At 34.8% G+C, this 16,744-nt stretch overlaps 2 protein-coding genes across 2 annotated transcripts in view; one reads left to right on the top strand and one right to left on the bottom strand.

The window, feature by feature from the left end:
- The first annotated feature begins 830 nt into the window (after window positions 1-830).
- Trap1 (TNF receptor associated protein 1) overlaps window positions 831-16,744 on the top strand; it is a 30,041-nt gene continuing 14,127 nt past the window's right edge. The window contains exons 1-10 of the mRNA XM_089252746.1: window positions 831-979; window positions 4,364-4,489; window positions 7,354-7,436; window positions 7,854-8,006; window positions 9,661-9,732; window positions 10,213-10,382; window positions 13,565-13,674; window positions 13,936-14,009; window positions 14,167-14,440; window positions 16,221-16,290. Of these exons, the coding sequence (XP_089108872.1) occupies window positions 862-979; window positions 4,364-4,489; window positions 7,354-7,436; window positions 7,854-8,006; window positions 9,661-9,732; window positions 10,213-10,382; window positions 13,565-13,674; window positions 13,936-14,009; window positions 14,167-14,440; window positions 16,221-16,290 (1,250 nt within the window). The 5' untranslated portion in view covers window positions 831-861. The remainder of the gene's footprint in view (window positions 980-4,363; window positions 4,490-7,353; window positions 7,437-7,853; window positions 8,007-9,660; window positions 9,733-10,212; window positions 10,383-13,564; window positions 13,675-13,935; window positions 14,010-14,166; window positions 14,441-16,220; window positions 16,291-16,744) is intronic.
- Window positions 9,000-9,499, bottom strand: LOC149067435 (uncharacterized). The gene has a single exon (XM_089252736.1). The coding sequence runs from the start codon at window positions 9,393-9,395 to the stop codon at window positions 9,000-9,002; it is 396 nt and encodes a 131-aa protein (XP_089108862.1). The 5' UTR covers window positions 9,396-9,499.

The raw sequence follows: 16,744 nt of genomic DNA, 5'->3' as shown, positions 1-16,744 counted from the left end.
TACCCGCATTTAATGCTGTTTTTTCCCAAATTACCTCAATTTTTGGCATTCGCATATCTCGGTGAATAGATCTAGAAACATTAAATTATTTTAGTTGGCATCGGGAAAGACAGATCAACAACTTCTTAATTTTGTTCTTTGGCGCACGGGGACGGTATAAAAAGTTGTTTTTTTTATTTTATAACCAAACAACCCCTTGCAACATGAATGACATATCTGAGTTGGACACGTGATTTGGATACTTTTTCTGTCTCTAAGACTAACGGCTCGCCAGTAAAGTGTCATACGCCCTGTTACCCATGCAGCCTCCATATATACACGTAAAAAAATAGTTTCAGACGAAATACAGTCAATTCTTATTTTAACGAATACCATTATAAAAAACACGGGAAAAATATCGCTTTAACGAAAACTTTTCTAATACTCCGGATAAGTTTACATAGGAACAATATAAAAGTCTGGAATTCCTTTGTAATGAAATTTCGTTATTACGAAGTGATTTCTCCGGTCTCTTGGAGTTCCGGTCTAGTGGAGTTTGACTGTATTTCCCCCAAAAAAATCTGACATTTTTGCAGTCACTTTGACTAAAAAAATTTAATTTTACAAATTTCTCTTCATGGCATCCGTATCAGTAGCCGTGGCCCCCCTGAGGTGATATGGCCCCCGGTTGAGAACCCCTGCTTAGAACTCCTTAATACACGTATATCCTTAATACGTATATGAAGGCGTCTTACCCCTGCTCAAAGTGATTCTGATCATGACGTCAAAAAGATTCATATATTTGTATCTTCTTTAGGAATAAAATCTCATTTCTGATCCTCATGCGAAATATATCCGAAAACATGTCAACAATAATCGGCAATGGCGGCGTGTACGCGAGGTGTTTTTAGGAGTTTAGGGAAGTTGCGTTACGTTTCTTATCTCCGTTCGTCTGCTTCCACGACGACATATTCTGTCTGGGCCGAATCTCACAATACAGGTTTTGTATTGGTTTTTAATCATTTCACAATCATTTTTTGTTCCCCCGCCCGCATTAAAATAAATAAGCATTTTCCCGGCAATTTTTTTATAATTTTCCCTAAAGCCGGGTTTTCCTAGGAGCAGGTCACCTGTAGCGTGAAAACGCTGATTGGTTAAAAAACGCGAATTTCAGGTTTTTAACCAATCAGCGATTTCACGCAGAGCGCACCGTAGAAAACCTTTTCTTAGGAAAACCCGGCTTATGTCAGCGTCAACATGACTGGTTTTTGCCGCGCCAAAATTAGCAACCTTGATAGCTGATACAGTGTTCGCTAGTTTTGGCAACACAAATTAACCTGATATTTGATTAATTCCAGTTTTTGTGTATAATTTATTCATGATTTTCCTCATTTCCCGCATATTTTAATTGATAATCACACATTACCACATATTAGATTGATTTCATGTAATAATGTGCACTTTTTTGTGCAATTGCTTTTTTGTTTAATTTCCTCAATGATATGCGAATATTTGTATATACAGTCGATACGAGTGTTCGTTAAAACAAGAATTTCGCTATAATTATATTCATTAAAATGGGATTCGACTTTATATACGGCGATGGTATAAACAATTCTGAGATGCGGAATGTCTGTGTAAAAGGAAATCCCCTGGTGATCCCCGTATGTCACACTAAAATGTGGAGCACATCTGACAGAGTTTCGCATGTAGTCCACAGAAATCCACTCGCAGTGGATGCGGACATGCTTGTGCAAGTTTGGGACGAATTTGACTATCATATAGATATATGCCGTGCATCCCAAGGTAGACATATTGAGCACCTCTAATTTGGTTTGTAAAAAAACTTTATTATTAGCCATGTCATATAAAATTAATCTTACGTGTCTATGTACAATATTTTTCGTAATATACGCATTTCAAATTGGGTGATTCTTTTTGAAACACCCTGTATTATATAGGCATTCCCAAAATAAGTGTACGAACTGTTTCTCTCCGAGACCTTGTAATTTTTTTTACAAAACTTCAGAGCACTCTTGTAGTAATTTTAATTTTTTTTCTAGTACTTTATTCAATTTTCTGTCATATGGCATTTTTTAATTTGTTTCAGTTGGTATTTAATTTTCTTTAAATCATTGTTTGTAGCAAAATGTCAAAATCAGGCTGTCCGAGCTTTAAAAATGTGTGAAACAAAAAGACTTGATGCAAATCTGGAGTTTTTCAAAAAATTTGGAATCACATTTTATATATGTGCCATGTATGAACAAAACCAGGGCCATCCTTTCAACTTTTTCGGGGGGGGGGGGGGGGGGATGGCTACCCTTGCCCCCCCCCCCCCCCCCCCCCCCCCCCCCCAGATAACGGGCCTGAACAAAACTCCCAATAAAATTTTGAATTTTTTTTTTCTTATGAAAAACTATTTTTTTGTTGTGTCTTGAAACTTTTCCCATACTGAAATGTCCACTCTGTTACGGCCATCTGGGAAATATATTTTTATTCCAGATTAAAACTGAAAACATTTCTGAGCTCCTTGAAAGGGTCACGTTTAATGCTTGGTCAAAAATTTTGGATTTGACTTTTGCAAAACAGCTTAATATTCACATTTTGTCTTTAGCACCAGATTTTTCTCTGTCGGATGTCCACTCTGTTACGTCATTATCATAAATAATTAATTTTTTTCACCTATAATGGCATCAAGTGATAGTACATGGAGATATGTTTCATTTAAATTTATTATGAAAAAATAATTTAGGCTATATAATTCGTCCACTCTGTTACATCTTCCAAAAACTAAAGACTCAACAAAAACTTAATTTTACTCAACAGAATGGAAACTATGATTAAGTTAATTTTTTTTAGTTAAAAGGTTTTAAAGGTTTAAATTGAATTTAATAAGGTATCTATTTAATTTAAACCCTTTACCACATTCACCATCGTGTTATTTTTTCAGTTAAATATGAAGGCAAAGTAGTACAGATAGTTAAAATCACTGCCAGGCACAGATCCAGGGAGATGTGTCACAAGGGGGCATTTTAGTATGAGTGAAGGTCGTTATATGACAATACATTCTGTATTTTACGAGACAGAAACATTATTTTTTCCATAATTTTTGTTTCCAGGTCCAATTCCCCAAGTCTATTGTGGATCATTAATGTGAGATTTATACCAACATCAAATTACTATTCAATTTCAACAAAAAACTTTGAAATAAAAGAAAAATCCTGATGATGTAATATACAGCTGAGCAAGTCCAGTGACCAGATTTCAATAATTTTACCAGACCAAAATTCAAACTAATGAGGTGGGGTGGGCATGTTTTTAGAATTTGCTTATGGGGCGGATGTTTTTCAAAGGTTATAATTGGAGTTTCTGGGTCACCTATGACATTTTGTATATAATTTTTGGGAAAATAAGCATACATTTTCATGGCTTATTTAGAATATTTGAGGTCATCTTTCTTTTTGTTAAAAACATTTCTGTGCACTCTGTTATAATGGTGTACTCTGTTACGGGAAGCATTTTTGCAGTTCACAGGCAAAAAGTTTTAGGAACACTTCAAACTAAGATGTTAAATTATAAATTACCGACCCATTGTCTGTCAAAAATAAGCTTTGATTTTAAGTAGCAAAATATACGTGAAAAATAAACTTTTCCATGTGTGTTATTTTGAAAAAATCATGAAAAACCATCAAAACAACAGAAAAAAAAAAGTCAATTTTTTAACTTTTTTTTTTTAGCATATGTGTAAGAAATAAGCTGATTTCATTATTTTAAAAGATAAAAACAGCAGAAATAATTTTTGAGAGATATTTGTTTTTGTAACAAAGTGAACAAAATCCATGATTTTCAGTCGTAAAATCCAAAAAATAAAATATTACAAAATGAAAGTGAAAAATATATTTATGAAATATTAAACTTCAAGTCAGTGGCTATAATATCAGATCAATTTTATTTTGAGAATTCAACTTTCAATTTTTCATTTCAAAAATGTGGAATGTAGGCCTACACTTTTTTTGGGAATGACCAATATAGATATCTTTTCAACTTTTTCTCCCAAAACGTCAGAGGGTTCCTTACATAAAAGGATTAACTTACACACATTAAAATATGGTACACATGTTGTGGGTCCCTTGTATAAAAGTCAGCTTGGTGTACAACATTTTGTAAGTTATATGTTTAGTGCCAGTTTTCTTCAAGGTAGTGAACCTGTGGGAATTTAATTATTTTTTAAGCTCTCAATTTTTATTTTTAAATTTTTTTTCTGCTACAAAAAAATTTAATTTTTGATATTAAATATAATCGTGCTATTTTGGTTACTATGTAGAATGTGAAAAGCATTTTTTTTTTTAAATGTGTCATTTATTTTATTGATATATTTTTACAGTTAGAAATGCCAGTGTTAGTCCAATTAGCAGATCCTTTTCGGCAAGGCCTGCTCTTTGTTTTCAACATGAAGCCGCAAGAAAAACAGATCACAACACCATCGTTAAAGACTCAGAAACGTCTAATGGTAGATTTCTTTGTTTTTGAGAACCCAGCTTTCATCGTGAAAATTTATTTTGTCATAATCTGGGGTATAATATATATGCAATAATATTTACCTTTTTTTATTATATAATTGATATATTTATTTTTGTTTTATGTTGAGTAATTGTAGCCATCGTGAGAGAAGCCTGACGTTTTCTTTCAGTTAGAAAGTGGTTCCTGTGGACTCAGGAAGAAATTTGAAAGGCTCACTGTAGCAAGGAGAATGTATTAATATTTTAATGTCTACTGTTAAAAGTTGATTAAACCAGTCGTCAAAAACCAACCTAATATAGTGGTGTCAGTAGTGGGGTTTATACACAGGACAGAATAATCAGGACTGATCCCTTGGCGTAACTGATCAAAAATTGGGTGATCATCAGTGTCTCAAGGCATCGGCATAGTTATGTGAAAGCTCAACCATTGTCAGAAACGAACATGCATAAGGCAGACATACTGAGGATTTGAGCAGTCATATTTTTTTTTGTTTGCTAGGGGATACAACAATTTTCGTACTTTAATTTCATTGTATTTGATACTGATTTGAAAAGAAAAAGTGCTGAAAATGGTTCTTTGCCAAAGCACAAAAATAGGATCTGCAGGGCTCCCACTCGTCCTACTTTTCCTACTTTTCGGTAAAATGCCCTACTTTTGTCCTACTTTTTGGTAAAATGTCCTACTTTCTTGGTTTTGTCCTACTTTATAGTTTTTGTCCTACTTTTCCTACTTTTTTACCAAATCCTTTTGACAAAATTTGTGTAATTGATTTTAATTGAGCAGGAAATTATTGATATATTGCCAAATATTACAAATGTTGGAGAATGCAATTAATGATTCTGTCAAAGCAGAAATTGTATCATTTTTAAGGTAATTTAGGGGAGGGGGTATGTGGACCATTTGATTAATTTTTCATTTGCTTCGTTTGAGGGTTCAACAAGTATAGTAGTCATTAAAAACTTCTGTCTGGATAGAAAAATAATTTTGTATTTATTACTTCGTGATCTTGGACAGTAACTTCCATCATTGAAAATTATGGTGCAAATAGGGGAAACAACAGTTTGCATTTCAAAGCAGTTGGATACATAGGCCTATTCTAGGTTTGGTGATTCTGATGCGACCCAATAGCATTCAGTTGTCTTCTGTATTTTTAAGGCATGAACAAACATAAACAATATTTACTATGCTCAGCAAAGAGCTAGAAATGGGAGTGCTTCATTTGTGAAAAATGATTACACTGGCATTGAACAGTAAAATGTGAACAAAACAGAAAAATTTAAAAAATGATGAGCAACGCAGTAAAACTATCTGGTTCACCTTGCCTTATATACGGGGCATCTTGTAATTTACTCATTTTGCATTGTGCTTTTGAAAGTGGTCTTGAAGGTGCGTCATTCTTAAAAAATGTGTCTTCGAAATTTGCTGTGCCTTGTCGAAGGGAGTTGACAAGCTCGTCACTTTGGAAGACTCCAAAAAAGAATGTAATATATATGAGGAGAGACAGCAAAGAACTGTCTCTCCTCATACAGTGAACTAGTGCACTGTTTTGGCCAAAAATTGGTTTTGTAACCAAGTAATTTGTCATTTTGTTTTGGCTGGAGTCAATCTTATAGGAAACTGAAATAGTGCTAGGGGAAAAAAGGTTAATTCAAAATTAAATTTTTTTTTTTATGGATTTTTTCCCATTATGCTATGATTATGTTGTCTAAGGGGGTTACCCTCCCCCATCCTACTTTTTCTCATTTTTTGAGTGGGAGCCCTGGATCTGAGTTACGGGTGGAAGTCTCCAAAGTTGCAAGGGTTTTAGATTTAAATGAACTAAGAAAAGCTTTCATTATGAACTAGAATTTGTAAAAAAAACCACCAGACTTCTTTTCTCTTTTCCACAGACTGGCTTTCTCTCCCCCCCCCCCCACCTATGCCCACTAATCCCATCACGCTTCTTTCTGATGGCACAAAACCTTACACATACACAGTAATTGTTCCCTTTTATCTTCACTGTCGTCAAGAATGAAAGGGTTTTGTGGAAAATATAACAATTGTGTGTGTGTGAGTGGACAATCAATTGCAAATCCTTAACACTTCTCATTAACATCTCAGAACACTAATTAGCAAAGCTAAGTCCAAAGCCAACCAACAACAGCAGTATTGATGCTGCTTAATGAGACATTGAATATCACAAATGATTAGGAGGGAAGAGATGTGTAACATTGTGCATTCATGAAATAACAAGGCTACCTACCCCCCCCCCCCCCCCCCATTTTAGTGCCTTTGGTGGTGGTGTTGCAAAAATACATGAAAAATGCTTTATCTTGAATATCAGACATTTTGATGATATAGTTTTGGTAATTTTTTCTGCTTCTTTTCACCATATGAAATATCACTATGTGAGAGATATCAGACTTCATTTTCTACTGCAAAGCATTTTTGTACATGACATCTTATATAATATCTGCCCCTCAAGTATATGTAGTCAAACATCTGTTTAAGGGACACTTCTATTCAAGGGGATGCGTTATTCATGTTCTTTTGAATGGAAACTTAATTTAACCTCTGAATCAAGGACACGTGAATTTGAAGGAAAATCAGTTTGGTCCCATGGGCATCGTTTATTGAAATGTTTCACTGCATATTTTATACCTGCAGAATCACTAGTTTTTAATAAAATGCAAAATAATTTTTGTTTGCCAGAATTTTCACCCACGAGCCACCACTAGTTTAGGTCTTGATGTATGTATTTATGTAATGTATTTATGTAATGTATTTAAAATGAGATTTTTTTTTCATAAACACCTTCATGCTTATTTCTTTGATAGTTTGATGTATTTCTTTTTTGTCTCTTCTGCATTGAAGGAAGTCCAGAAAGACTTGAGTTCCAAGCAGAAACGAGAATGTTGCTAGATATTGTTGCAAAGTCATTGTATTCAGAGAAAGAGGTAAATATTTAAAATAAAATTCATAGGGTGTGTGTATTAAACTTTAAATCCACTATATCTTATATTTCCTCTTGTTCAGTCATTTATTTTTTGTCGATTTATATACAGTAAAACCTCTCTTTTGCGGTCACCGGCGTGAGCTAATACACATCCTGTGTTCTTTCCAGAGCCTTAGCATTTTTTCTTTACTTACTCTGTTCTCGGGTCGATCTACCTGGCTAGGATTCTATTATCAGAGCTGAAATTTTATGAAATGCTCTGTGAAGCAGGTTCCACTTATATATATTGACCTTTCTTTCTACCAACCAACTGCAATGCATTTCTGGAGAGAACACTCGTATGTGTATTTTTTCTTTTTTTTCAGATTTAATGACGATAAAACATATATTCATTGTGTTCTTTTATTTCTTCATACAGGTCTTTGTTAGAGAGCTGATATCAAATGCTAGTGATGCTTTGGAAAAGTTGAGATATCACCAATTAACAGACACAGAGGCTTCTTTATCATTAGACCAACAGCAAGAAATACATATTGGTACTGATAAGATTACCAGAACTTTTACTATCCAGGTAAAGCATACATTACGTATATGTAAATAAATGAAATAAATTTATGAAATAAATTTAAAAAATGGCCTGTATCTGCAGACACAATTCTTTGCGTCCGAAAGTACATCACTTTAGCGTGTTTGAAGGTACAATGCAAGTGTTTTTTATTCTAAAGGGAGATAGCTGCAGGTAGGGTAAGATTTCAATACTTCAAAATCAAAAATAAATCATCAAAACCTTGATAATAAACTACAAATAATCATTAAAAAATTACAGTTAAAAAAATAAAATAAAGGTGATATGCAATTTTTTTTCACTTTGACCTTCAAGAATATCAAATATCATATTTACTTACCTTCAGTCTTTCATAAACCAGCTTTTCATGAACAACCGTCTATCACTAGTTTACATCCACTAGCAACCCCTAATTAAATGTCTGTTGGTACAAGTGTCCTTAGGTACAGCAGTTTATAAAACATTATTTTATTATTTTTGAGAAAAAAAAGTTGATAGAAAAAAAGAAACCAATAATTTGAAGTTATAATTTTGTCATGTTTTCTCTAATATGTTTACGATTCTCTAATATACAAATACAAATACAACGCCACAACAGGCAAATTGCCCAACGAGGTGGCTGACTTAAGAACATCATGGATCCCCGAGCCCCTACCTACTACTGCTACACCCCACATGCACACCCCCCCCCCCCCCCCCCGCGGAACCCCCCAACGAATCGGTAAATGCGGGAATGTGCGTGTACGTGTAGTGCAACCTGACGTATAGTTTGTTTCTGTGTAATGCTTGTTATGTGTAGTGCTGTCATCTGCCCCCAAGTTTTACTAACTATGAGTGAAGTGTTATGGTTGAATGATTTACCGTTGTAGGACTGTTGCTCTCTGTGGCGAGACTTTTTTAACGGGGAGATCGGCTCGCATTTGCGCCTTGAAGTTGGGAAACCACAGAAAACCAACTTCAGCCGACCACCACTGTGGGGTTCGAACCCGGATCCTCGCATCACGAGTCCGGCACTATAACCACTCGACCACCACAGCGGCAACAATCACGTGAAATATGGCCAGGTTTGCTACACTGGTAGCACATCTTCTGATCCTCTTGATCGCAATCACGTGATATATGGCCAGATTTTCCACATGTGTAGCAGGTCTTGCCACTCTCTCTGCATTCTCTAGCGAAATGGCCACTGCGACCACAGTTGTAACAAGAAGCCTCTCCTCTTGAAGAGGATCGAGAATCTGATCCACGTCCACCGCGGTATCCTCCACCACCGCCGCCGCCACCACCACGTCCACCTCCACTACGATATCCTCCACCACTGCGACCATTACTCATGGGACATTCCCTAGCGAAATGGCCCATCTTGTGACATTTATAACATTCACTCGAATTCATTTCGGAAATTTATCTGAAAATGAGCTTAGTTTTGGAACGATTCCGAAATACGATCTTATCCCTGCAAATGGCCGAAAACGAGATCTCCAACGAGTGTCCAAAGAGAAGAATATGTTTATATATAAATATGTTTACGATTCATTTTAAAAATTTAGCAAATTAGTGTATTTTTTGTTCTGAATATAAAACCTTTCCGATGAAATCAAAATACCTGAATGGCGTTTTATTTCTTTTTTATACTCATTTTTATTTGTATTGAATATAGGACACAGGAATAGGCATGACCAAAGAAGACATGATAAGCAGCTTAGGTACAATTGCAAGGTCTGGCTCGAAGGTAACCATGGAGCAGAATCATTTTTGAATAATAATTATTTCTATATTATCAGATTTTACTTCATTTGCTGTTTTAAAATGGCAAAACTATTTTTAAATAAATTTTTATATAATGCATTTTTTTTTTATAATTTTGAACTAATTTTTTTTTATCAATAACAATCAAGTGAAGTAATATCTTTAATAGACATTATATAAATGTTTCATCATATATTCAAAGCTACAGATTTATTCTTCACCTCTTGGAATCTTTGTCTCGTTTCATTAGGCCATTGTATTGCATACCTACTAAATTTTTGTGAGATTTTGTAGGGTGATTATATCACATGATGCCCATGTGGGGCATGAAATTTCAGAGTATACTATATTTTTGTCATTTACGTATTTAATTATCAAATTTCCAGCGATAGCTCTCAAAATTATAAATATGTATGTTACTTCATGAATGTGGTGTGTTTAATATAAATATATTTATTTTTAGGCATTTCTTGAACAAGTCAAAAAGTCAGAATCAACTTCATGCTCTGTGAATAAAATCATTGGTCAGTTTGGAGTGGGCTTCTACTCTACTTTCATGGTTGCTGATAAGGTCGAAGTCTATTCATTATCTCATCTGCCTAATTCTAAAGGATACAAATGGGTCTCTGACGGGTATGCTCCCCTTTTTATCCTTTTATTATACAGGGTGTGTCAAAAAAAAAAAATCACCCGATTTGAAATGCGTATATTACGAAAAATATTGAACATAGACACGTAAGATTAATTTTATATTACATGGCTAATCATGCATTTTTTTTACAAACTTAATTAAAGGTGCTCAATATGTCCACCTTGGGATGCATGACATATGTCTATACTGTAGTCAAATTCATCCCAAACTTTTGCATGCATATTTGCTTCCATGGCTGCTGTTATGCTTATCTTCAGTTCGGCTAATGTAGCTGGAAGGGGAGGCACATTAACATAGTCTTTTATAAACCCAACAAGAAGAAATCACACTGTGAGGTCTGGTGATCTTGGAGGCCATTGATGTTTAACTGAATTGTCAGGTCCCGTACAGCTAATCCATTGTTTAAGAATGTAATTGTTCGAAAATTCTTGAACATCCAAGCGCTGGTGTGGTGGTGCCCCGTTTTGCTGGAAAATGAAGTCATCCAAATCGGTTTCTACCTGTGGGAAAAGCGAATCTTGACAAACACTGGAGTGTGTGCCGAAGGAGGAGCATTAGCGTTACCTGTCAGCAACTGCATGAAACTTGAGATTCCTCTCTTTCTACCTATACATTATTCGATCAAAACGGATTAAAAGCTGAATAGTTATGATTTTTTTAATCGGACGATTCTTTTGAAACACCCTGTACTGTAACATCCATTTTTTTTTCTTTATTTTCAAGTGTCAGTTGAGTTCATCCAGCTGTTAAATTCGTACTGCAGCTTTAAGTACCTTTGAACCCCCATTTACATAGGAAATAAAAAGCTGGTTTCTTTGATTGGGCAATGGGGAAAAATTGCAAATGATTATGGGGGAGGGTCACGAAACTGCTTATGTTAAAGAATAGAGTGTAAAAAATCTTTCTCCTCTTTCTTTCCCTGGGGGGAAGAAATTTGACAAGCAGGGCCTATTCACCAAACCAACCCCATTGAAATCCCAATCTTGCACATGTGAACAGATCTTTAATGATAGAAAAACATATTTGGCCCTTCACTCTTTCATGGCCCATTTTTTTATTTTTTGAATTTCTTAATTTTTTTGTGGTTTATTGTTTTGAGAACACCAATAAATGAATATTTTTTTAAGTGAATTCTATCTGTAATACTCGGCGCTGCCTGGGTTTTCTCCATAAACTGGCAGCATTAAAGAAGTGACAAACCATTCTAAATGCATATACATTTCTGAAACAAATTGTTTGAAACCACGTAACAAAAGTAAACAATCCAAAAGCCATTGTTAAGGCTTACAAACCATTGTTGCCTGACAGTTTTTTGCCCAGCTCTTACGAACTTTACGTTGCTTATCAGTTAGTCCAGCGATTCTCAACCTGTGGGGCGCGATAGTGCTGAAAGGGGGGCGCTAGCATATCGAAAGAAATATGTATTATTTAAGAAAATGATTATTTTACTCTGAAAGGAAAGCAAAACAAAATGCACTATAAGAAAATAAAAAATAAAATTCGTATTTACACTGATATAATACACTTCAAATAGGACTTTATCAGTACTGCACAATGTATTTAATAATTAGAATACATCCCATATTGTTCAGTATTTTCGTGACATTCTCAGGGGAAAGATTGTTTTATTTTCATTTAAAATAAGTTGATAAAAGTAATTTTCAGCAAATTATTTGAATGTAATATTCCATATGAAAGTTCCAAAAATTTCATGGGGGGGGGGCGGGTGCCCCTCTGTACTGCACTTGTGGGGGGGGGGACGCGATGAAAATTATGATTGAAAATTTGGTCGCAAATACTGAAAGATTGAGAAACGCTGAGTTAGTCCCATGTCCTGTTTTGTATATATGTAAAATGTGGCGATGATCGATCTAAAATTGTAGATTTATATACAGAACATACGCACATAGATGGATATATAATGGCAAGCTAAAACTATTATAATTTGATGTTCACTTTTCAAAGGAGTATTTAAGTAGAAGTAGAGGCCTGAGAAAGGATTAAATTGCTCAATTGTCTATGAGCGATCAACATAATATTTGTAAGTCTGAATGCAAATTAATTTTCCAAAAAACAATGTGACTTCTTGAGAAAATTATGTTATGACACTTTTTTTTGCTTTCAAATATGTTTGAAATTATTTGTCCCTTAAATGAAATGGAATACAAAAACAACACATCTATATATTTTATACACATTTTACCCCAGGTGAACGCCCTAGACCACTACACTACAAAGGCAATGAATCTCTCAATCTTTCTTTGGAGCTAGTGTCCACTGAAAGGGACCATACATGGATGGCGGGACCTGACTCAGGTCAAGCTCACCAACTGCTGACACTGCCATCAGATGGCGACTTATGAAAGGATGACATCACAGACTCCGACCGTCCATATACAGTCCCTTTCAGTGTACACGAGCTCCGTGGAAAGATTGAGAAATTCATTACCTTAGTGGTCTAGGACGTTCACCTGAAAAGTGAAAGGACGTGGGGTCGAATACTCGGCAGCAAAGGCAGTTAAATTTTCTCACTTTCCAAAAATTCATCTTCACAACAGCCAGTTAAAAACTTCATATGATAGCAGAGAGTGACGTCATTCTTTCATACATGATTAATGCAGATATTTTCATGGATTCAAGTTAGTGTTTCATACTTAACCAATATAACGGTTGCCTAACCTCAAGGCAACCGTGGCGTCATCTTGCCTCCTTAGGCACACCCACCTGATGCATGGGCATCAGAGGGGAAAAAAGAGAGAACTATTTCAACCTCTGTCCTCACTTCCTTCTGTTTATATCTCGCTCTCAATTGTGTCTGTGAATAACGTGAAACTGAAATCATTAATCATTGTAACTATTTTTCTCAGCATTAAATATTTTAAATTTTAATTACTTGGCATTATGGAGTCAGCCAACAATCAACACTATCCACAGTGACGCCTTCACAACTGTTAGTAGGCCCAAGGTTCTGATTTGGACTGCTGTACAAAACATTTTGCTACACCAGTGGGTGCAGCAGCCCCAAAAAGTTTAGGAATCATTTATATAAACTTTTCTTTTGTCCCATTATTATTAATCACTAAAGATTATGATATTTGTTTAGAATTCTCAATTTTAATTAACATTTTTATAATAATTATCTCTGGTTATTATAATTCTTCAGATCTGGCACATATGAAATTGCAGAAGCAGAAGGTGTGCAATTAGGGACTAAAATAGTTGTCCACCTCAAGCCAGACTGCAGGGAATTTGCACTAGAGGAAACAATTAAAGGTACAATATTTCATTTTAAACTGTGGTATAATTTTTAATGATAAACGGTTGAGTGCATTCCTCATTCAGAATTTTGCTTGTTTTAACCTTTGTATTTGAATTTGGACAAATTAAATTTGTAAAAATATAGTACTTCATATCTCTTCCACCCCTCTTTTATATTTCAAACATCATGTACAAAAAAGCTGGGAACAATTCAACTGAAAAAATGAATGAATCACAAGCATAAATAAATTATCTTCCATAATTTTCTTATTGCAGATGTGATAAAGAAATACAGCAACTTTGTGAGTAGCCCGATTTATTTGAATGGGAAACAAGCAAACACTGTGCAGGTATAGGAATGATGTTTTCATAAACTTGTATTTTTCTGAATGTTTTATGAAGTTTGAAAAACTAGAAATGTCATGAACTTTGAAATTCAAACTTGTGGATTTATTTTATGTATTGCATTATGTATTGCTACAGTTTCGTTTGTTGTTTTGCTCTTAGGCAGTTTGGTTGATGGATCCAAAAGAAGTTACACCTGAAATGCATGAAGAATTTTTTCGATACATTGCTAACACAGTTGATGTTCCTCGATATTCATTACATTACAAGACAGATGCTCCACTCAACTTGAGGTGCTTGCTGTATGTCCCTAATAGCAAACCCGGTTTGTTTGAGATGAGCAGAGAATTAGAGGTTGGTGTGGCCTTGTACAGTCAAAGGGTACTCATAAAAAACAAAGCAGACATTCTTCCCAAGTGGCTGAGGTTTATCAGAGGTGAGCTGCTGAAAAACCTTTCCCTGATAAAATTATGAAAGATGTTATCATAGGTATTAAAAATTATAATACAAACGTTATTGCTAGTGCAGACCTGCCAACTCTCTGGATTTAGGTGGGAGACTCCGGATTTTTCATCCTTCCTCCCGCTCTCCGGATTTTTAAAAATTTCTCCAGATTTTCACAGAAAATTAGATTTTTGCGAGCTTTCATGTTGTCGTGACGTCAATGAAAGTAGTCGTTGTTAGGGAAAACACCCATAGAGTACAGCCGTGGGCATTTCCATCGAGTAGCCGTATAAAAAAGTCTTGGTGACCGCATTTAAGCAACTGGCAAAGACTTTAAGTAGCGTTTATCAGCAATCATTTATCAGGGGCATGACCTTGGTTGCCGAAATTCCTGTATAATCGTTATTGTATTCCATTAACAGCCATGCGGTAAACACAAGTTTTTTCGTCAGTAGCTTTGTATTTTGAAGTTTTTAATTGTTTCCTCCGATTAAATATGTCTTCAGAAAGGAAATATAAAACTTTAAGCTATATACAGCTAAATATAAAGGTTTTGAGTGTTCATATACTCAAGATTATCAATCACTGATAGCATCCACGAAAGGAAACTTAAGTTTTATGAACAGTATACGTAAATGTTATTTCTCTATTCTGCATGGAAAGACTGACATGGAATTATATTCTGCTTGGGGGGGGAGCAATGGAACTTTTTCATAATTTGTTTTAAAAAAATGTTTTCGGGAAAAAAAATTTTGTGATTTTTTTTTGATTGATTCTATGAGTGCCGGGGGATTCTATGAGTTCCGAAGGGGGGGGGGGGGACCCCCCCCCCCTTCGGAAGAATCTCCGGATTTCTGAATTCCAAAAGTTGGCACGTCTGCTAGTGTTATTTTGCAAATGCTGCAGCTTGACTACTGATTGGATAAGGTCCACGCCACAAAACGAATACACATGGAAGTGAACTTGTGAACTTATTTTTTTAACGAAAACTTTCTGATTGTTGCTGTGTTCATTGATATATTCATATTCTCTTACCTGTTCTGTTTGTAAGGTGTTGAAACTTCTCAAAAATAGGGACATTTGAATTGGACAACCTGTGCAGTGAGTTTAGTCATCGTTACATCTAGGATCTATATTTTTATTTCTTTAGCAGAAGAATTTTTTCTTATCCTCTTTTATCTATCTCACATTGAGTCTGTCTGGCAGTCCAGTAGTGTTCATTATGGCTGGCTGCATCATTTAGATCAAAATAGTTTTAAAACAGCCTTCTTAAACTGTTGAAAAAGAGTAAATTGGATCAACCAGATAACATGTATATATTTTCAATTAACCTCTATGTAGAGGTACTTGCCAATCAATCCCTCTCTTAAAGAATCGATGTAATCTTTGATCAAGAGAAAGAACTAATTATTGATTTGGATTTGTGCTATAATATTCGCTAAAGATGTCAGCTTCCCTTAAAGCAGAATGTTTTGCATCATTCTGAAATGAGCCCTTAACTTACTGATAATTTTCTGCAGTGAAAATTCCCCCAGTTTTCTACACAGAAGAGTTTTCTTCAAATTCTTCCCAAGATTGTTCTGCAATAGCGCTGATTTTTCAGCACATGTTTCACAGTTTCTGGTTCATTCTGCTTTAGGGCCAGCTGCATTTTCTGACAAAATGACTTGCCATTTCACTTACCATGGCTGAAAGCACAAAAGAGTATTTGTGTTGCCATAATAAAAAATGTTTGAAATTTAAAAAAAAAAATCTTTATTTGTGTGTTTTAGGTGTGATAGATAGTGAGGATATCCCATTAAATCTCAGTAGAGAATTGCTGCAAGACAGTGCATTGATAAGGTAAATAGCTGCATGCACGCATACAGAATTTTTTCTTATGTCCATGATTATGTTAACTAAACATTAAAATACATGCTTTATCAAGTTGAGGTGTTCATTTGCACTGCTTTATATTGACCCAATAGTGATGGAAGATATTGGACATAAAAAAAATTATCATATATCATTCTTAGTGTATTATAACAACTTTTTCAGTATTATAAAGTCCCAAAAATGTTCATATAACCACCACCCTATATGTTTTGCTTTTGACATAATGATCACCTGATACAATGCTAATTATTTTTCAATGAAACAAAGTCATAAAAATGAACATTATAAGTTCCAGTAAGAAAATATGACTTTTTTTTTAATTTTTCATGATAAATAGTTAATGTGATTTTATGAAATCATCTGAAAACATGAAATTCTTTTATGCATGAAACCAGCAAATTCAAATGAATCACGAATTTGA

This window comes from Pholcus phalangioides, unplaced genomic scaffold, assembly GCF_987345545.1.
Source record: "Pholcus phalangioides strain wild (caught in Gottingen) unplaced genomic scaffold, Ppha-v1.0 ptg000030l_1, whole genome shotgun sequence".
NCBI lineage: Eukaryota > Metazoa > Arthropoda > Arachnida > Araneae > Pholcidae > Pholcus > Pholcus phalangioides.
This window is presented reverse-complemented; position numbering and strand designations above follow the sequence as displayed.

Bases quoted from the DNA above. Each gene is read 5' to 3' on its own strand.
- LOC149067435 (XM_089252736.1), bottom strand. From the start codon at position 9,395: ATGAATTCGAGTGAATGTTATAAATGTCACAAGATGGGCCATTTCGCT.